The 20,505-nt window shown below is 39.9% G+C and overlaps 1 protein-coding gene across 2 annotated transcripts in view; it reads right to left on the reverse strand.

The window, feature by feature from the left end:
- Positions 1 to 781: 781 nt before the first annotated feature.
- Positions 782 to 20,505, reverse strand: part of ZNF407 (zinc finger protein 407) — a 592,912-nt gene continuing 573,188 nt past the window's right edge. For both annotated transcript variants that reach the window (XM_061594384.1, XM_061594394.1), the window contains one exon: positions 782 to 3,211. In XM_061594384.1, coding sequence (XP_061450368.1) covers positions 1,848 to 3,211 — 1,364 coding nt within the window. In that variant the 3' untranslated portion in view covers positions 782 to 1,847. The remainder of the gene's footprint in view (positions 3,212 to 20,505) is intronic.

Genomic DNA, 20,505 nt, shown 5'->3' on the forward strand with positions numbered 1-20,505 from the left:
AGAAGTGAGCAGCCTGTCAAATTTAAGAAGGATGAGCAAGTCAAACTCGGCTAATTATGAATCTCAGTGTCTTTTTTTTGAAAATTTGTGCTCTCTCTCTCTCTCTCTTTGGCTGATATGACACATCTAACCTGGAAAATAAAAACAACAACAAAGCACCTGCCACCCTGCATAGAGGCACTTGTTCTATGCAGCACCCTGGGAAATAGATGTTTAAGCAGTTAATTATAGACGAGATTACTGTACCCTACCTTTTCTATACTTGGTAATCTGAAGTTCAGTTTAATGTGAATTCTGCCTGATTGATACCCTTTGCACCACAACAAATTAGACAAGTACACTTAAGAGGGCCATCTCCTTCATTCCTCCCAGACTGCTAGCCAACCAGCCAGCCAAACAGAGAGACAATCAAAGAGAAAAATGTAAAAACCTGGTAGGCCAGGACTGTCCAACTTGGGATCCATCAGCAGGTTATGGTGACCACCAGAGGTTCAACAAATCTATATTTTTCCCAACTGTAAAAACAAGCAAGTTCTCAAGCACCCAGCAGCTACTGCGGTTGGTGGATTGAATTCAGCTTTGTGGATCACACACTGTGCAGGACTGTGTTAAATTCTGCTCAGTGACAACTTCTTTAATTGATTGGCAGTGCAATTCCATAGATGTCCACCCAGAACTAAGTTCCTATGAGTTCAATGGGGCTTCTTACCAAAAAGGTGGATGTAGAATGGTTGCCTAATAATTAGAAAATGACGATATTCCTTTTAATGCTAACATTTTATTGGAAAGAACAAAAAAAAACCCCCAACCTCATCCCTTTATAGGTTACATTTCTTAGAGAAAACAGAAGCATTTGGATTTCTTCAACAGGAGCTTACACTGAAAAGTCAGAACTTGTCTACAACAGATAATTAACATTCTGATCCAGCAATAAGTGCCAGGTAAATTCTTTCCCACTTGTTAAGATCAATGGCAGGTTTTTTTAATATAAGAAACCTTATCTAACGTTTCCAAAAGTCATTCACAAAATGAACTCCAGAACAGTATATATGTGAAGATCTATTAGTTTTAAAAAAAAAAACAATCAAAGCACTGAATACATATTTCAAATTAAGAAGTCCATTATATAAAATCAAACTGAAGTCACAGGTATTAAGGCCTTTCTGAATAAACAGGTTCTTTTGTAATACGTGTTGATTTTAGAGGACTGTTTGAAGCCCAATGGAAAAAAGGCTATTAAAAAGCCAAACATATTCAAACAATGGTATCTCAAACACATGCCATGAAATTATTTCATTGAGAACATTGTATTTTGAGTAGGAATCAATGGGGTATTCAGAATGCCTGGCCAACTTGTGAAACGGAAACTATTACATATGTAGACAACAACTTGAATTGACGAATTGTCAATACATGGCTCTACTAGGTAATATAAGGACATATATATATATATTAGTTTGTTCTCCTTATGCAAAATCAAACCAAGTTTAATATAATTAATCACAAAAAACACTAAATTAAGTCTAGAATGTCATAATACAATGAACTGCCAATAAACAAAAATAACCCAAACAAATGATGAGAATTAAATTGATACCTTTGGTGTTTGTTTTAATTTTATTTTGTAAACTTGTCAATATTTGTACTCAAATTTTATAATTATGCAAAAATTGAGTATTCCCTTTCTGTTTAGCATTCATGGCTGCCAATTCTAACTTCACACAGAATGTGTTGAGTACTTGGATAGGCGAATACCATTCAAGAATGCTTTACAACGTAGAAATTAAATATAATGTCACCAAGTGTCCAATATTGTCTTTTGACAAACCTGTAGAGGTGGAGTCATTTCATGTTTCTTGAAGTTCATTGCTATCTCTTTGGCCCTGGATAATAGCTGTTTCTGAACCATCTTCTGTAAAAATGACCATACTAGCTAGGTGTTCAGCATTTCCATCACATACATTATTAGAATTTATAACAGTCCCAGCCTGCACAATCTCTTGATGCTCATCTGTCTCTATCACAGTATGTGAGTATACTCCAGACTCATCCTCAATCTCATGTGGTAATCCTGTTACAATGTAATGGGTTGCACCATCAGAGTAATTGCTGTTAGGATCCTGAACCATGGCTTGAGCAATTTCCTCTGTGACAATGATTTGTGAAATTTCTCCATTAGACCCAACCAGGTCCATGTGTTCGCTTTTGACACTCAGGGCATGGCTGCCAGCTTCTTGCATTATTATCTGAGATCCTTCTCTAGCCACCATATGCACAGTTCCTTCTTCATTCAATATAACCTGAGTGACACCTTCTTTCATCAGCTGATCTGCTGCAGCTGTATCACACACAGCAAACTGGAGCACTCCTTCAACCATTTTCTTGAAGGTAACCTGTGCTCTCTCCTGAGATGCAATTATGGCAGATGGGTGCACAACCTGTGTTACTACTCCTATGGGTTTTCTCTCTTTCTCAGTCTCTTGAGCATCAGGGAACATTTGTGTTTCCCGTGCCATACTGTCATTACAAACAATGTCTGCTTCTGGATTTGACATTTGCAATGCTTCTTTGTGATGAAATCGTGCCCTGTCAAGGAGCTCTGCTTTGTTCTCTGCTTCACCAAGTTCTGTTACAGCGCAAAGCAAGGCATCTAGTGCTGAGGCACACTCGGATGGGTGTACTCTAGTTACCTCTGATGGTTCTAAGATTTCATGTCTCATTATCTGTTGCATCATGGTATTACTAGGGTCTGATGCTGTCCCTATGGAAACAGCACCTTCAATACCAGTTTCTTCTAGAGGGCCTTCGACAACTACCACTTGTGTTTTTCCATCTGACAGTTGTTCAGTGAGTATTTGCCCTGGAATAATGCTGCTCACATGAGAGCCATTTTGACTTGTGGTTATAACTTGTCCATCTTCCGTAATATGGACAACCCTTGCCACTTGGCCAGCCATTGCCAAAGTCTGAAGGGTAGCTGCTGCCGTTTCTTCCACTGAGGCATCAATTGCAAAATCACTGTCATATCCTTGGATAATGATCACTTGCTGAACTTGTTCAGTGGATTGCAGATGCCTTCTGCCATCATGAAGCACCTTATCTTTAATTGGAGAAATTTCATCCAGGGCTGCTGTGGTGAAAGGGCTGGTGGTTTCGACAAATGTAGCTCCCTGACCCTTTAGTCGACATTCGTATGACTTAGAAACGATGCCTAAAAGAAAGGCAAAAGTGAAAATAATGAAAGAAATGTTCACCAAGTCAAAATATTAACAATACAAGGGGATCTAAATTATCAATTGAAATAATCAATGTGCCTTAATTTCAATTTAAGTACAGGTCCAAATAAATACTATATTAGCATTTTTATATTCACAAATACAAGTTGAAACAGAACAAAGAGCCCTGATGGGTCCATCTATTCCAGCATCCTGTTTCCATCAGTGATCAGTCTGGTATTTATAAAGAAGAATTCTGAAGGTTGTGTCTTCATCAAGGGTACTGAAGCAGAAACATCAGAATGTGAGTCTGAGACCTATCATGGACAGCATAGTATCACCTTAAGTTTAATAATAAAAGATATGGCTGCCCAATCTTTTTTTAAAAAAACTATCTTCCTATATTTTGCTTTTTAAACTATTTAATTAGCTGATTACATTTCTGACAAATTAAATTTATTTTAAGTGTGAAACACCATTGAATTTAATAATAAAAAGCATCTAGTCTTGGCTAAAGGGCACCTTTTAATACAAGTCATTTGGGAATTTGAAATCTTTCCAAAGGCATTATTATTGTATTTATTTATTATTTAAATTTGTATGCTGCTTTTCCATATAAATATGCTCAAAGCAGCTCACAACAGATCAAAAATGCAGATCATTATAACAATGAAATGCTAAATCATTTCAAAACATAACATGACAATCTGATTATATGAATATTATAATATTTTAAAATCATCATAAAACAAACTATCAATCGTTAAAAAAATTAATGAAAACTATAATAAACATAAGTAAAATAAATGTAAATAAATGTAGTACAGTAGGGCCCCGCTTTTCGGCGGCCTGTTTTTAGGCGTTCCGCTAATACGGAATTCAATTAGAGTAAAGCCCCACTCATACGGCACTTGTTCCCCTTTTATGGAGTTTTTCGGGCATTGGGAGCCATTTTATTGACGGAGTTCCGCTTTTCGGTGGGTTTTGCTTTTCGGCAGGGGTCTGGAACGTAACCCACTGTATGAGTGGGGCCCTACTGTAATATATACCATAACCAAAATGGCTTCAAAAGGGAAGGTGTTTATTACTGACACTGATTTTACCTGAACAAAGTCAGTTTTAATTGTCTGTAGTGCTTATTGTTAGAAGAAAATATATTGACCCAGTTGTCACAATTTCAGACCAACAGCCCATAGTTTATTCAGCCCCAGAATGAGCAATGTGCCCATGTGCTCTCTCCTTGCTGCTCCTCTGACCTCTTCCTCTTGTGTGCTCAACTTTGGTGCTTTTAATCCTTCTTATTAAACCATGGGTTCCTGTCACATCTGAGAGAGGAAATTTGTAGTTTAATTACTACTTGCAAACCAGGATATGAGTTTCCTGGTTTGGATGTCATGAAAAGCTATGGTTTAACATGGCAGGATATAAATACCAAAGCCAGGCACAAAACGGGAGGAGCAATGGGAAGCTGTGAGGAGAGAGCTCTTTATCATGAGATCATGACATCTGAACCAGTTTCATCCTGAAATATTTAGATACAAATTGGAAGAAAAAGCCATTTTATCAGTACAGTGCTAAGTGTATTTACTTAAGTAAGACCCCTTGAGTACAATGGACCTTACTCCCAGTAAAAGGGTGGGGTACATTTTTCAAACTGAGGTCTGCATTCTCTGCTGAGCAACCTTCTGAGGGCCACATGCCAGTGGTGGGTGTAGCCAAAGGCAAAAGGAAGCACAGCAATGTAAATATTACCTTTGTAAAGTAGGCTAGTTTCTACACGCACGCCTCTGTATCCTCCCTCCAGACAAGTAAGAGGAAAAATCAGAGTTCAAGGACACATTCTAGCTAAGCTAAATCATTCAGACTGTGAAGCAAGTGAAGTGAGGGGTGTGGCCTGGGAGAGCAGGTGTGACCTGGGAGAGGATGTGTGGCCTAGGGAGAGTTCCAAGGGTGAGACAGAGAAACCTGGAGGGGCAGATTTGGCCCCCAGGCCTGATGTTCCCAACCCATGCACTAGTAGGTATATTTAGGACTCCATTGGAGGGAACTGATGCATCTGTGTGACAGGCAACTCAATAGGACTTCAGAACCCCAAAAGCTTCTCTCATTCACAGCTATAGCAAAACCAAACATTCATTTAATAATCAATTAGTGTTTTGGATTATTAATAACACTGATTAATTGATTACAGTGTGCAGCCTGATCTTAAAAAACTGAAAATATTCCTTCCAACTCAGTTACCAGCTGTGACTTTGAACATATTTTATAGGATACTATGTAGTGTAAGACAATTTTCAAAGAAAGGCAGAAGTGTACTTTTAAGCTACTGTTATTTAACAGGAATAATGAACAGCTTTGTAAAGATTTAGCTTCCTATCGTAATGAGTCTATGCCACAATCAGTAACCATCAGCATATGAGCACTCCTTGTCTTATGAATGTTGTCATGCATCTCATGTGTTATACAATCACTGATCTCCAATATCCACTTTACAAAAAGTCATTGGGTTATCTCTGTTCAATGTACAGCTGTGATCAGGCCTATGTAGGGGTTGCCAGTGTGATGCCCACAGGTTCCCCTGCTCCTCTCCCTGTTAAGTTAAACCTCAAAGAATCATTCTGTTGTAGCAAATAGAATAGGTTGTGTTGTGTGCTTGGTTGCAGGGCGGAGGTGTGTGGTTCCAACAAATGTTCCCATGGGCTCCAAATAGCTTGGTGACCCTTGCCACAGAGCTAGCTGGAAAGAAGATAAACCACACGTTGCCTCACATGCCATGTGTGAATACAAAAGGAACGCTGTAGTATTTTGCTAGAGATAATTCCGATTTTTTCTACCATCAATACAATGCATGAATCTCAATGTGCACACATTAGATCCAACCCAGAATAAGGTAGCTGGCCTGAGGTCCCATTGAAATCAATGGAAAAAGTGAGTAATGACTAAGTGAAGTCCCAATGATTTCAATGGGAACTAAGTTTTCATTCTATGTCTGTGACAAATGTGGGCTCTGTGGCTTTAACACGAAGCGAGATCCCCCTGCCCCCACCACTTTGCTTAATATCTAACCTGATGAAGAGTTCTTGACCATCTGAAAGCTTGCTCACTATTTTGTGACATTTTGGTTGATCCTAATAAAGATATTGCCCATTTTTGGATTTTTGAACCTTTCTTATGGGCCAAGTGGCTGCCTTGCTAATTTGATCTGTCTCAGTCTCAGACGGAATAGTAAATTGTTAAAAGTACCTGCAGAGTTAAATCTAATAACATATCCAAAACCTTTACCAAACTGCTAAAGTGCTTACGTCTAGATGGGCTAGATGATGGCCAATAAACTGAGTCTTAATCTCCACACGATGGAGATGCTGTGGATCGGAGATTCTCAGGTCCAGGAATCAGGGAGATGGCCTGTTCCAGATAGGGTAGCACTTCCTCTGAAGGAGGAATGGCAGTGGTGAGAGTATTGGATTGGCTCCATCCTCAGCACACTGAACTCTCTGCCGCTTTGCCCCTCTTGGAAACTAGCAGTGATACTTAGCACTGGGAAGCCAGGTGAGCAAGGCCGCCCTGCCCACACTATGGACTATTAAGGGGCTAGGAGCACATTTGCCCAGTGACAGCCATTCCTGGCCAGGGACAGCCCGGCCTCAGTAATCTATGCTCAGGTAAATTTCTGGATTGATTACAGCAATGGGCTCTGCATAAAGTTATTTTTGAAGATGGTGTAGAATACTGCGCCCTGGCTGTTGGTGGGAGCAATAGAGGAAGCATATCACCCCAATTCTGAAAGAGCTGCACTGGCTGTCAGTATACTTCCAAACCCAATTCAAGGTCTATTTATTAGCACGTAAAGTCGTAAACGATATGGGGCCCAAGTCCTTGAGTGAGTGTCTTCGCTGCTACCAACTGACCCATGCGTTACAGTCAGCAGGACTGGCCCCTCTCATTGTCGCTTCCATAACAGAGGCTAGGAGGGCAATGACAGGAAACACAACATTCTCAGTAGTGAACCCCCTCCCCACCTCTGGAATTCCCTACCAAGTGATAGTCTGCTCCCACGTAAGCCATAAAGAATGGCTTTAGTCAGTTTTCTTTGACCAGGTATTTGGACCATGAAAACAACTTTTGGGGGTGCAGTCCTATAGATACTATTGCTATCTATACACTATTGTTGAGTGTATCTTATTTGATTTTGTGACTTTTAATGATGTTTTATTGTTGCGTGATGTTTTATTTACTGTTGTTGTAAACTGCCCTGTGGTCCAGACTGGAAGGAGGTAGGATACAAAAGCAATAAATAAATAAATAAATAGTATCATCAAAGAGAAGCATGCTGCTATATCTTGTTAATGTAGTAATTTGGGACATGTAGGAGCATTTCAGATATGCTTATGACAACTCCCATCTCAGAAATCCCAGCAAATTGTTTTAGCACCCAAGGGCAAACTCATACGAACTTACATTGGAGTGAAGAGCAGCCTGGTCATGGGCAGTGTCCACTTCTCATTAAAGCGGGTGTGGGGATCTTTTCACCCTCCAGATGTTGCTGAGCTCCCAACACACCTGGCCATTGGCCATGCTTATTGTGGCTGATGGTAACTGTAGTTCACCAACATCTGGAGGACTAAAGGTTCCCCACACCTGCATTGCTGCCCTGGGCTCCTACTGGGAGAAAGGGTGGGATATAAATCAAATCAATCAATCAAACAGACAGACAGACAGACAGCTGGCCCAGAGCTGGCAACTGCCCCATCAGCAAACCACACACAGCACCCATACTGTAAACCCCGAGATGTCACACACATCCAAATGCTACTTCTGTTACAAATGCTGACCTTTTCAGGGTCAGCCAGCATTCCCTTGTGGGCAACCTTCTGAAGGCCACATACCATAGTGGTGGTCGGGGCCAGAGGCTAAAGTGGGCAGAGCAACTGTAAATTTTACCTATATACAATAGTTTGGCTTCCACACAACATTCACACAGAGGCAGCTGCCTTATACTGAGTCATACATTGGTCCAACTAGCTTAGTATTAGTTACACTGACTGGCAGTAGCTCTCCGGGGTTTCAGACAGGAGTCCCCCCTATCCCCACCTGGAGATGCTGAGGATTGAACCTGAGACCTTCTGCACGCAAGGCAGATGCTTTGCATCTGAGCTATGGTCCTTCCCCTATCTTTCATCCAGGCCAGCAAAAAGAGTTCAAGGACAAGTTCCAGCTAGGCAAAAACACTCAGGATGGCTTAGGGATAGTTCAGAGGGCCAGACAGAGATCTGGAGGGCCATGATTGGCCTCTGGGCCTTAGGTTCCCTACCCCGTTCTAAAATATGGTATTGTAATATAATGGAAATTGCAGAATATTTCCATGGCTGCTGGTAAGCCTCACTAAAGCTCACCATCCTAAATATAAACTGCACTGTCTTAATTTTAGATTGCAAGGCAGGAAAAAGTCTTAATAATTGTTTTTTGAAAATAAAATTAACAGCTTAAGCTGTTGAAAAGTTTTTACCAAGTGATATAGAATGATTGATCTGGCAGTCACTGATGAATTAAAATTCGGCAAGGAAAGAGGATAGGGAAATGCATAACAGTGTCTTGTACTGTATCTTTTTGTAACTCTCTCTCTCTCTCTCTCTCTCTCTCTCTCTCTCTGTCTCTCTCTCTGTCTCTCTAGTTATGAGCATATTGAAAGCACTTAAACTTGGAGAAAGAGTAGAAAGGATAAAACCAACACAAAGGGACAATTAAGAAAATAATCAGAACTCATCCATGTTCCATAACAGAATCAGCATAATTAATTCTCTCAGGAGTCTGGCTTTGTTGACATGATGTAAGATGAGCCTTACAATAATATGGTCTCAAATCAAAACACCACCACATATCCTATTTTTATGTAGCTATCAGTTTAAATAATTCCACAGATCAAAATCATACAATGGACACACACAATATGACCATAATATTTAGGAAGTGGGTCTGAACAGAGTAAAAGAAAAAAATAAAGACATCCTTTTGCTTCTGAGGTAAATGCTACATCTGTGAATTTATGCATCTCCAGTCTTTACTCGGCAATTGAATGGGAAGTCTCTTGGGGGTTGAGTTATCCTGTAAATTCCTTGCAGCACTGATAATTATGCCATTCTGACTGCTTGCTTAATCTATTTGAATCCAGAGGTGAGTTAAGCCACTTCCTGACCATTAAAGTAAACTACATGGGTAAATACTGCTGTCACTAAAGGGGTGTGATGAAGCTTAACTACACCAACATCTTAACCTCAGCTCAGTGCAACCCCAGCTATTCCATCACAGTTCATAAATGCGATTGCAGGTCCATCTTTTGATTCACCAATTTAATAACTTCGAGTGCTGTCAGTAGTGCTTTGAAAAATGGATCCTATAAAATGTAACAGCCTCAATCAGATTGTAAAAGATTCACCCACTGAAGATTCTTCCATTTCAACTATAATGAATTAATGTTGAGCTGTGTAGAAGTTCAAGTGTCAGTTAAACTAATGGGAATCTGTACTGTAAGTTTAAATTTTAACTGGACCAAAAATTTATTGGGAACATCAACTTCAATTTTAGTGATCTTCATGGTAAATGTAATATGTGGAATTGAATGGATTTCCTTTGTTTTGAGAAGAGGGAGTCTAAAGAGAACATATGCAATTTTAAAGGTGTGTTTTGAGGGTCAGTTATGGCAAAACATATTTTAACCTTCCTAGTCAACACATTTATTGTATTTTTACATTAGTTATAAACATCACAGTCCCATATGCAACATGAAGTGAATCTGTACTACTAAAATATTATATTTTAACATTTTATTTGGGGGTAGCACAGGTGAAGACAAGGAAAGAGAACAGGAAATATTTGCCAGGCCAAATATAAAACTTAAATACAAAACTGTATTAATATTATAAAGCTGTACTTGCTGGTGATGGCCTATTATTAAAAAAGTGAAAATGAACAGAAATACATTCCAAACTGACAAAATACAATGATGCAAGAATGCTAATGGAGGCGGGGAGAACCCCATAGAGGTGCTTCATATCTACAGGTACCATGACCACAGAATTCGTTTCTTTCTGAGATTCTGCATTTTCAACTTATCCCTTATTTATCAACTAGCATTTTTAGCTATTCTTATTTCAAAAACTGAAAATGTCAAATATTTTGGGATATTAAATCCATATTTGTACATTTTATTCATATTCAAAGGCCACATACTAGGCAAAATGAGACTACAAGATATGCTTTGTTGTTTAATGTGATTCATAAAGAGTACAAATGAGGTTTAGCTGTTTTTTAGAACCCCAGGATAGACTTTCTGTTGTGTGTCTGTATTATTTTTTGTTATAGTCTTCATTTCCCTGTCCTCCACCCTTCCAGAATAAATACCTTATTCTTTTGTTAAGCTCACATTTAATTAAAATGTACAGGATTTGTGCAGTCAACTCGAATGAAACAAATAAAACAAGAGCCCCCTCTCTTGAAGGCATACGTTGTGAATGAAAAATGTCATTACAGTCTAAAAATTTTTGCAGTAAACAGGGCCTACAGAGGGAAGTTTCCCCTGTAATGACATCCATAAAATACACAAATGGCACTTTTAGTACCATCCTGAATATGGCATTTTCTGTGCTCTACACACAATCTAAATGGTTTGATCATAGAGCATAATACTCCATTGGGTTTATAGAACAATCAATGTTCCATAAAATGATGTATTTATCCAATAGTAGGCTCAGCAGTTACTGGTGTATGACATTGTAGGACACTGGCTTTGTACTGTTCAGCAGCACACATGCTGGCTGTAAAACTTATCTAACACTACTTCAACAACTTCATCTCATCTGTGTCAAGTAATTTGTTGAAGCCTCAGCTTGGCTTAAAAAAACTTGTAATAAAAATTCATAGAATTTTCAAGAGAATGAAAGCTGATGACAATAGAAAGGTCACATTGTGTCTCCACTAAAGGGGTCAAGGGGCATTTGCAGTTCTAAAGCAGAAAGTAGATTTCATGCATCGTGTAGCAGATAAAGATGGCATTAAAAAGACTCGTCTCCAAAAGTAAATGCGTAACATGTCAGGAAAGTCTGGGTTAATTCAAAATTGCATGTAAATCTCTGCTTTTGCTCCCCCCTGCCCTTAACAGGCATATGTTTAGACTAAGCATAACACACTCTTCAAAATGAAATCAAGGAAATGGAATGAGTGTTAGATAGATATAGGGATATGGTTTTCGTAAATGTTTTGATGACCTTGTCTAGTCTTCTAAACGGGTGTTTTTTCTAAGATTTTATCTGGACAGTATGAAACTGAAATAATGCCATATGAAAATATTTTACATCTATAAACATTAATTTCTTCTAGAATGCCAGTGTTTCAGTATTCAGTTCACATTTATCAGGTGAAATAACAGCAACGATATTTTCCTTTGCCCAATGCTCTCCCCCAAAACCTGCCACTAGGTCTCAAGTAGGAAGGCCAGTTGTCTCCCTTTTCCCAGTGGCTGAAATAGAACCTGACTTTCCCTTCCTCTTATCTGTAAAGGAGACAAGGGCCCAAAAATTGGCAGTTGATATGTTGGCTATTGTGACTGATGAAATGAAGAGGAAATCCTGCCCTGTGGCTGGATAGTGAGTGAGAGGGATATCCAAACATTTGTACATTTAATAGGTGATTTTCTATCATTTTTAATCATATCAATCTCTATGTGAAATAATACTGCCACTTGCTAAGCATATCCTGGAGATCAGGTGAAAGAATATGGAACTCTTCCCCAAGACTCCTTAGGCATGGACCTTTTCTACTGTGAGGATGATGATTAAATTTATTATTAATAATAATTGTTACTGCCTTTAAAGTTGCTCAGTGCTCTTCTGGGTACATAGAAAGAGTAGACTTCTTACGTGGTCCTGCTTCCTGACATATTTAGAAACCATGCAAACAATGGATATCCCAAGGAACTAGGCATCACTTCCATGGTTTGTAAACATGCTGGGAAGCCAAACCACATGGGCAGAATCCTTCACACCAGGCTGTCAAGGGAACAAGCATGAAGGCAGCAACAAGCATGCTGGATTCATAGAAAGAAGGCCTTAATTCCACATTGAGGCATTTGCGAGAAGAGGCCAAGCAAAACCAGCCCTATTATTTTGCTTGTCTTGGGCCCAGTTCACTCATGCAGCCAACGTGCATAGGTGACTGTTTGAAATGCAACCATGTGAAGGCTGTTCCAAGGATTGCACAAACTAGCTTCCCGCGCTGTTGCACTTGTTTAAACTCTAACCCATCAAACTTCTTTAAAAGAGCAGAATCATGTGTGATTTAGACCTTAAAAAAACAGTGTACTGATAGCAGTGCTGCTTCACACTTTCCAGCTCAGGTCTCTCCATTTCTGCAGCCAAAGGAAATGGCAAAGAGAAACATGGACAATTTTCAAGATCTATTTTCTTGGCAGAATTAATGTTTCCATAATTGGGTATCATTTTCCTCATCATATACAATTCATGTAGAATAGCAGTGGGAACCTGTGGCCCTCCAGATGCTGGTGGACTCCAACTCCCCTCAACCCCAGCCAGATTTGCTAATGCTCAGGGATGATGGAAGCTGTAGTCTAGCAGCATTTGGTCACAGGTTCTCTTTCTCTAATATACAGCATTGAAAGGAGGTTGAGATTTAAAAGCAATGCCAGGAAGAAAGGATTTATAAATACCAGTGGCCAAACTAGAAGCCATATTGTATATCCTGCTTGTATGCTCCAAAGAACATCAGCATATCTTTGTCACAACATGAGATGCATTTGGATTCCATTTGCAAGGAACAGTTCTTGCTATACTGTCAGCGCTTAAGCAATATGTGAACCAGGGCCTTGAGGAGGGGGAAATGGCTAGATAACTATATTGGAGACACACAAGGTTTCCACATTCTAAATAGTAGCTACATGTGTCCAGGGCCAGCCAAGGAGTGGGAAAGAGAAGACAATTCCACTGAGCCTCACACCAATCTCTTCTCCATATGTACTTCATTCAAAGAGATAAACTGTGTCCTTAACAGATTCATCAAAAGACCTTTTGTTATTTTTGTTGTTTCTGTTGGTCTGTATACCACCGATGTTACTATATAAATAACTGATAGCAATGACAACAAAAACTAATATATAATTTATGAGAGGGTATTGCAGTCTCCAGGTGATCCAGCTGAGAATTTGGGAATCTTGTATTTAACTTGCCTAGTTATGCTTTCTTGTTAGTGCGCTAAAAACTATTACTGTCATAACTTGCTAGTCATATCTATGCCTTGTTTACAAATGGAAGCACGTTACAGTGTATTGTCATGTCTTTCCAGAGCAAATTATAGGAAATAACCATTTGTCTTCATTGCAGACACTTTCTTATGTATGGTGGAAAACAAACCACTATTCAACAACTGCACAGAGGCACCATTAAAATCAGATTTACAGTAAACAGAACCTGCAGCTGGGGTAAAACACTAACTGTTAGTATTTTAATTATCAGCGATGCTTTTGGAGGTCTAACATCTGCTCACAGCCAAACGACAGCAGCTGCTTGTGTACACTTAAAACAATGTGAATTTTGTCTATAAATATTAAAACATATCATATGTTGTGTGCTTCTTGCCACTATTCTCCTATTAAGCTAGTCACGTCTACAGGGCATTTTAAGCTCTTTCTTTCTTGTGGCAAATTCACAAAGGGCTGACCCCTTCAAAAGAATGAGAGCCAAAGACAGCAAAAATTCTTGAGCCTGTAAATTGAAAATGTTTAGAGAGAGTAGTAGAGGTCACTCCACTACCAAAAGGCTGCCACTAGATGCTTGGAAAACATCAGCAATAAGTTCTGATCATTGTGCTCCCAAGCAACTTCAAGGACAACACTTCTTGGAGTAGAGAGATGAGGCCCATATTGTGGAAGACTTTTAAAAATTTAGCACGGAACCAGCACAGACTGCTGTTCTTCACAGAGTTTAAGAATATGTTCTGCGTCAAATTATCAAATCCATTTAAAAGGTGTTGGTATTGCTAGTCCACTTTTGCAGATTTTTAACCATGCATTGATATATTCACTACAATGAGCATGGGTACCAGAGCTTGGAAGTAATTTGTAAAAAGCAACTAACAAATTACTTGTAATTCATTACTTTTTTGAGGAACGAGTGGATAATTCCTTTACATTTTGATTGTAATAGAACTAGGAGTAATTTTATTACTTTTGTGGAGTAATTGTAATGTTTCCAGCATTACTTTGGGGCATTACTTTGGGGGAGGGGGAAGCAGGGGAAGTCTTCTGCTCCTCTGATTTGTGGATGAAAATCATGTGCCTCAAACTGGGCTTTTGTGCGTCACTCTTCCTTCATGCTCTGTGGGTGGGTAGGAGGCGACGACGGAGGAGGTGGAGAGTGAGACGGGGTGCAGTGGAGAAAACAATTGTTTAAAAAAATGGATGTTGGTGGTGAAGAATGGAGTGGAGGGAAAAAGGAGCCGGAGGGCAAGAACATGGATAAAGGAGAAGAAGGAGGCAGAAGCAGAATGAAGATAAAGAACTGTGGAGGTGAAAGATGATGCGCGCGTGTGCGTGCGAATACTGTGTTTACACTTGGAACACAAAGTGGCCTCCACTATCCTCTCTGGCTACTGTGCTGCATTTGCAGTATTTTAATTTTTTTGCATCTCAGGGGAAAATGTTTGCTTGGATGAGTGTCCCTTAGTTGGTGGCAGGGCAGGGTCCGGGAGGTGGTTAAGTTGAGAGATTATGCTTGCTGGCTGAGGGGGGGTTGCACTTGGTTTGACGTAGAAAGATCTGAGTAGTGGCCTCTGCCTCCCTCCTCACCTCCCCTACCAGCGGAGAGACCACCATTGCTATCTTATGGATAAAAAGAATTATTCTACTACCTCTGTATGTGTGTGTTTATTTTTAATATTGCTTCAGGCTACTTAGTCGGGCTTCAGGACTGGACACGGAACTGAAACAGCCTTGGTCGCTCTGGTGGATGATATGAGGAGGGTGTTGGATAGGGGAGAATATACCTTCCTTGTCCTCCTGGACCTCTCAGCGGCTTTCGATACCGTCGACCACGGTATCCTGTTGAGTCGCCTGGAGGGACTGGGAATAGGAGGCACTGTTTTACAGTGGTTCCGTTCCTATCTCTCCGGTAGATATCAACTGGTAGTGTTGGGGGATGAGGTTTCAGACCCTTGGCCCCTCAACTGTGGTGTGCCACAGGGTTCTATCCTCTCTCCCATGATATTTAACATTTATATGAAACCGCTGGGAGCCATCATCAGGAGTTTTGGGCTGCAGTGTCACCAATATGCGGATGACACGCAGCTCTATCTCTCATTTAAATCTTCACCAGAGTTGGCTGTGGATACCTTGTCCAAGTGCCTGGAGTCCGTAAGTGGATGGATGGGAGAGAACAGGCTGAAGCTGAACCCCGATAAGACTGAGGTATTACTAGTGGGGGACAAGGGAAGGTTGGGTGATTTTGACCTGATACTTAATGGGGTGAGTTTGCCCCTGAAGGACCAGGTCCGCAGTCTCGGGGTCATCTTGGACTCCCAGCTGTCTATGGAGGCTCAGGTTTCTGCAGTGAGTCGGGCAGCTTGGTACCAACTTCATCTAGTACAGAGGCTGCGACCCTATCTTCCCATACAGCTACTCCCACGAGTGATACATGCTCTGATCTCCTCTCGATTAGACTACTGTAATGCGCTCTACGTGGGGTTACCCTTGAAGACGGTCCAGAAACTCCAGCTGGTACAAAACGCGGCGGCACGCTTAATAAAGCAGACCCGCCGCCGCGATCATATCACCCCAGTGTTGATTGAATTACACTGGTTGCCAGTTGTATACCGGGCCCAATTCAAGGTGTTGGTTTTAACCTTTAAAACTCTATACGGTTCCGGCCCAGTTTATCTGAAGGAGCGCCTCCAGTATCACCAAATATGCCGCCAAACAAGATCAGCCTCACAGGACCTTCTCTCGGTCCCACTGACTAAGACAGCTAGGTTGGTGCGGACCAGGGAGAGGGCTTTTTCGATCATGGCCCCCACCCTCTGGAACTTACTTCCCTTTGACCTTCGGCATGCCCCCTCCCTGTTGACTTTTCGCCGAGCCTTGAAGACCTGGCTCTTCAGGCAGGCCTATGGGATCTCTGGGGTGGGTTAGGTTTTACACTGTATTAATGTAAGATGGTCTTCAGATGAGATGTTATGATATTAATAATGTGATGATTATGTATATGAGCAGATTGTATTTTATATTGTATTTTATATTGTACGTCGCCCAGAGTGTCCATTCAGTCGGACAGATGGGCGTCTGCTAAATAAAATTTTATTATTATTATTATTATAGATGTACAGCAGCCAAGGCCAGCACCTCGTAGGCATTTATTTAAAAAAGTAACAAATGTAATTGTAGTGATTACTTTTGAGAAAAAGCAAAGTAATCAGTTACTTTCAGAGCAATTGTAATTATAATGGTAATTACTACTTTTGGGGCGATGTAATTGCAACTGTAATTTATTACTTTTTAAAAGTAATCTTCCAAGCTCTGATGGGTACATGCAGAGTAAAATTCCAATTAGCCAAACTATTGTTTGTTTATTTTTATCCTACTATTCCTCTGAGGAACTCAGGGTGGCCTATATAGTTGTTCCCTAACCCACCACGTTTATCCTCAGAGCAATCCTGCAAAGACAATGCTGAGAAGGCAACTGGCACAAATGCACCTAGTGAGGTTCATGGCTGGGGAGTATTTGAACTAGTGCCTTCCCAGTTCTAGTCCAACACATTAACCAGTATGCCACACTGACAGTTAGATCATCTCTCTCCCTTTAGATTGGGGTAGCCAATGTGGTGCCCTCCAGATGATGCCCGACTACTCCAGATGAAGTTGGGCTACAAGTCCTATCATCCCTGACCATAGGCCATTTTGGCTGGCACTGATGTGAGTTAGAGCCCAATAACAACTGGGCGATAGCATGTTGGCTGCTCCTGCTTCAGAATCAATTAGTTGGTTCTCCATGACTGAATCCCCATATCTTGACATACCTCTATGTCAATATAATTCCTATTTATCTAAACATGTCCATAATATGGAAAAAAGCTGCATAGAACTGATACAAATTCATAAATGTGTGCTTATCTATATATTTTTTCTTTTCCTAATGCTGAACTATGCATTGTGAAGGTGGAGAGACTATTCTGTAAGTAGTTATTGATAAAAGGAATTTGGGGATTGGTGAATTTTTTTAAAAAAGAGGTATGACCCCCCTTTTTTTAGATAGTTGGGAGTATAAAATTTACAGCATAATCCTATGCTTGTCTACCTAGAAGTAAGCTTCACTGAGTTCAAGGGAACATAATCTGACAAAGTTGCTTCCAGGATTGCAGCCTTAATGGTGATTGTGGCTCTACTGAAAGATACATGGTAACAAAGGGACCACTTCATATAGTATTTATTGTGAGGTATATAGAGCGGCCAGGATATTAAACCTTGACTCCTTTAACTTCCTTCAACAGAAGCTCTTCTGATGATTCATTTGGGTCTGATTTCACTGCTTTGATGTTACTAAAACAATTTGTTTAACACATTTTAAATAGTATCAGGTCACATGACAGTATAAAATTTCATCAGAACAATAAAATTGGTTCAATTGTTTTCTGCAAAAAAACACAAAATAATATAACAGCAATTAGTGATAAAACAACTGAGTAAGACTGGAGTAAAATTCATGTCTCACTCAATGCCAGATGTAACTGGAAGACAGAACCAAGAGACAGAACCAAGCAGGCCTACTGAACCCCTCTAGGAAAGCATTTTCATAACAAATGTGTTACCACTAAGAATGTCTTACCCTGTGTAACTATCATCTGGCTAGCTAACATCAGACAATGTTCAGAGTAGGTGTCAGTTCAATGACCTAAGGGCCAAAGAATATTAATAATAGGATGAAAAATTCCCCAATATATTGTTGGCCCAAGCTGTTCAGAGTTTTAGAGATCAAAACCAGCACTTTGAATTGTACCCACAAAGAAAATTAGGAGCCTATTTGTAGAACTTTCGGCAAAGGTGTTATGTGTTCCTTCTCACCATTTCCTGCCAACAGGCAGATAGCTACATTCTCAACCAATTGCAACCAGATAGACTTCAAAGCCAGTTCTACACAGAATGTTACAGTAGTCTAAGATAAATATTACCTAGACGTGTATAATGGCAGTCAGATCACCCTTGTTCAGGAGCAGCCAAAGCTGAAGTATCTGTCCAAAGCTGATAAAAAGTGTGTCAGGCCATAAATATTTCTTGGGTTTGAAGGAGCAAGAAGACACCACACTTGCTCTTTGAGGAGGAGAACCACCAACAAGACGTCTCACCATTAACATTTCCATTTTGTACATCAAGCTTCAATTTATTGACCCTCATCCACTCCACAAATCTTGCAACACCTCCAGAGGACAAATTTGATGGAGTGAGCCAGAATAGATTAGAGTGGAGGTGAATAGAGAGGGACCATAGTAGCAGAGTACATGTGTTGCCTGCAAAACATCCTAGGTTGCATCCCTGGCATTTCCAGCTAGAAAGATCAGGTAGCGGGTGATGTGAAAGTCCTGAGATTCTGGAGAACTGCTTCCAGTCAGAGTAGACAAAATACAGGGCTACATGAGTCGTTGTATAAGGCAACTTCCTATGTTCCTATGGCTATGCATTCCACTAAGATCTGCATTAAGGGCATACTTCCCAGTTAGATTCAATTTACCTCAGAGGTACTGCTAAGGAAGCCAGTGAGGCATCAGGTTATGACACAACCACTGGGCCCATCTTCATTCATATTTTTCTCTCTAGGATCAATTTTCTTAATGAGTTTAAGTGAAGCTGCTTTTACAGGCTGTAAGATTCCATTGATGCACAATGCTTACTTAATTCACCAATCCCCTACCCTGAAATATTTTAGAAAGCTGATAAAGCTTTCCTCTTTGATAGGTCTTCTAAGAGGGGCCTTGTTCTTATTCTGCAATTGTTGAAAATGTTATATATTGACCTTTGACATTTATTTTTATCTATGACAAACAAATAAACTGCAGAGATCAGTAGAAAATAGATTGAACATAATTGTCTGATTGGACATTGTTTTAGCAATATGGATTTTTATGATATCTGTTTTCATGTTGTTGGGAACCACATTGAGCAAAGACATAAAGTGGGATGTAGATTTTTGAATAAATGCATGGATAAATTATTACAGACACAGATACTAAATTACTGGAAGCTGACATTATAGGATTACCTCCAGGATAGTCCTACTGACAATTAAACCATGCATCACATGGGGCAGGAATACTTCTAAGAAAGTCACAGTGAAAAGTCAAGCCAAGTAATACCAGAGTTACATCCCAGTATCCTCTTTGTCAGGGTTGAGGAACTAGTGGCCCTTCAGATGTGGTTGGACTACCATCCCTGATTGCTGGTTATGCAGGCTAGGGCTGATGGGAGTTGGAGTCCAACTGGAGAGCCACAGGTCTCCATCCCTACTGTATGTTGCAAATAATTCTGGGACACACCTCTCAGATCATGCAATGCAGTGACCTGAGGTGGGAAAATACTGCAGGGTGACTGAGATTATCTCATCATGTAAGACTGAGTGATAAACCCTTTATACAGTGTCAGTAAACAGGACCCCCTAGTTGCTGCACTTGTGATCAGATAACAATATTCAGACTTTAATAATATAGAGTTATAGTTAAAAAGACCACAGATGCTAACTATTACAAAATGCAAAATTCACTTAATCCTAATATTCACTGTAACTGCTAATATTATGGGTTTAGACATTATTGTGAATTTTATTTTGTTATGGTTTATACTGGCATTTTAGATTTAAACATTTTTTTGCTTTGTATTTTATTGTTAAATGCCTAAAATGTTTATAAACTAATTGAACAATCAAAGTCCAATTCATATGTACCAAAATAGGTCTTCATACCATACAGTAGTTTTATAGAATTTTTAGTTAAGAATTGAATTCAAACAACTGATGTCTGGAATTGGGGGACCAATTCTGCTACATTTAAATCTAAGTATGAAGACTGCCTGTTCCTTCTACAACAAAGATCAGGCCTTTAGTTAGTGAACCTACAAGGAAACTGTCCTCTAACTCAATTGTAAAACCGAAGAGAATTACTTATTTAATCCAAATGAGAGAAAATTGGGACAGATTAATTGAAATTAAAACTGGGAAAAATGCCTTGAACATGATATAAGGTTGAGTAT

Source organism: Rhineura floridana, chromosome 1 (genome assembly GCF_030035675.1).
Source record: "Rhineura floridana isolate rRhiFlo1 chromosome 1, rRhiFlo1.hap2, whole genome shotgun sequence".
Taxonomy (NCBI): Eukaryota; Metazoa; Chordata; class Lepidosauria; order Squamata; family Rhineuridae; genus Rhineura; species Rhineura floridana.